Here is a 1,485-nt window from a genome sequence, read left to right on the forward strand (position 1 = left end):
ATTAAATAATTAAAGTATTTGGTCTATGTAAAGATCACATATGAAATTTGTTCAAATGATCCTAAAAAAACTAATTGTCACTTATATAAAAAACTTAAAAAAAAAATTTGATGAAATTTTAAAAAGTGTTTTATTTTGACCATAAAAAATATAATAATTTGGAAATAATATATATATATATTTATAAAGTATTCAAAATCATTAACTTTTAAGAATTTATATACAAAAATTTAAGAATTCATATATATATATATATATATATATATATATATATATATATATATATATATATATATATATAAATAAGAAATAATTCACTTTTTAGATTTATTAAATAATTAGAGTATTTAGTCAATCTAAAGATCACACACATAATTTGTTCAATGATTCTAAAAAAAATGAATTGTTTCATATATAAAATACTTTTAAAAAACTGTCATTTTGATACAAGTTTTTGATGACATTATAAATGGATTATGTCCAATTTTTGCAAAGATTTCAAATGGAATGTTATTTTCGCATAGATTTTAAAGTGAATACATTTTGTCTTAAAAAAAACCCTCTTTGTCAGTTATAAAAACAATACTACATTTATTTATTCTGGGTTTTTCATATGATAGGGTTGTTACATCTAAGATCAAACAAATCATTATACAAAATAATGAATCACTCAGTATGGCCTCTCGCCAATATAGTTGCCGGGAGGATCATAATTGCAAGTAATAAAAGTTCCTCCATTTTCACATTTCACTTTAGCACATCCAATTCTCACTGTGTTTTTCCAAACAACTTGTGTATAATGGCCACACATTTGACCAGCAGCACATGAATTACTATTATAATCATAGTAGGGTTTCTCACCAACCCACATCGTCACAGCATCTGTGCCAAACATCTCACCGCCGCTCATCGCGATATTTTCTCCGTAACGATCAGAACCAGAGTGGACCAACTGACAATCTTTGCGTTGATTAGCATAGTTATTTGCAAAAGCAGCAACCTTGTTGTCCCAAACAAGATTTGGAATTTTCACTTTGGTAATCGCCAATCTTGCTGCGTTGTGTCCTCTTAGATAGTCTGCTGGAGAATCTTGTGCTTGTACAACGTGAGTGCCTATAATGATTATTAAGCTGAAGACACATAATACATAAAATGAACTCATTTTGCTACTCAATTTCTAAATGCTCAATGGAACTGTATGTATTTGGTGAAAATTGTTGAGCTCTTTTGATGTATTTATATAGATTTTTTACATGGAAATTTAGTAATTTAAAAATATAACTTTCTTTACAAAAAGAAAGTTGCGACCATAGCTAAAAAAACCTATGTATCTAGAAGCCTTTTTTAATAAATTTGATTTGACTTTATGGTAATTTAATGAGTTAATAGTATTTGTGTCCCCGGTATATAAGCCACTTTTGATATTCTGTAAAAATTTACTCGGCAAAAATGTATATGTGATGCGCTGATTGAATTTTCTTTTTT

At 27.1% G+C, this 1,485-nt stretch overlaps 1 protein-coding gene across 1 annotated transcript; it reads right to left on the reverse strand.

The window, feature by feature from the left end:
- Positions 1-571: 571 nt before the first annotated feature.
- LOC127083460 (pathogenesis-related protein PR-1 type-like) lies at positions 572-1,193 on the reverse strand. The gene has a single exon (XM_051023779.1). It carries the CDS (start codon positions 1,160-1,162, stop codon positions 671-673), a length of 492 nt encoding a protein of 163 aa, XP_050879736.1. The 5' UTR covers positions 1,163-1,193; the 3' UTR covers positions 572-670.
- Positions 1,194-1,485: the final 292 nt, after the last annotated feature.

The sequence above is a fragment of the Lathyrus oleraceus genome, chromosome 1, assembly GCF_024323335.1.
Source record: "Lathyrus oleraceus cultivar Zhongwan6 chromosome 1, CAAS_Psat_ZW6_1.0, whole genome shotgun sequence".
Taxonomy (NCBI): domain Eukaryota; kingdom Viridiplantae; phylum Streptophyta; class Magnoliopsida; order Fabales; family Fabaceae; genus Lathyrus; species Lathyrus oleraceus.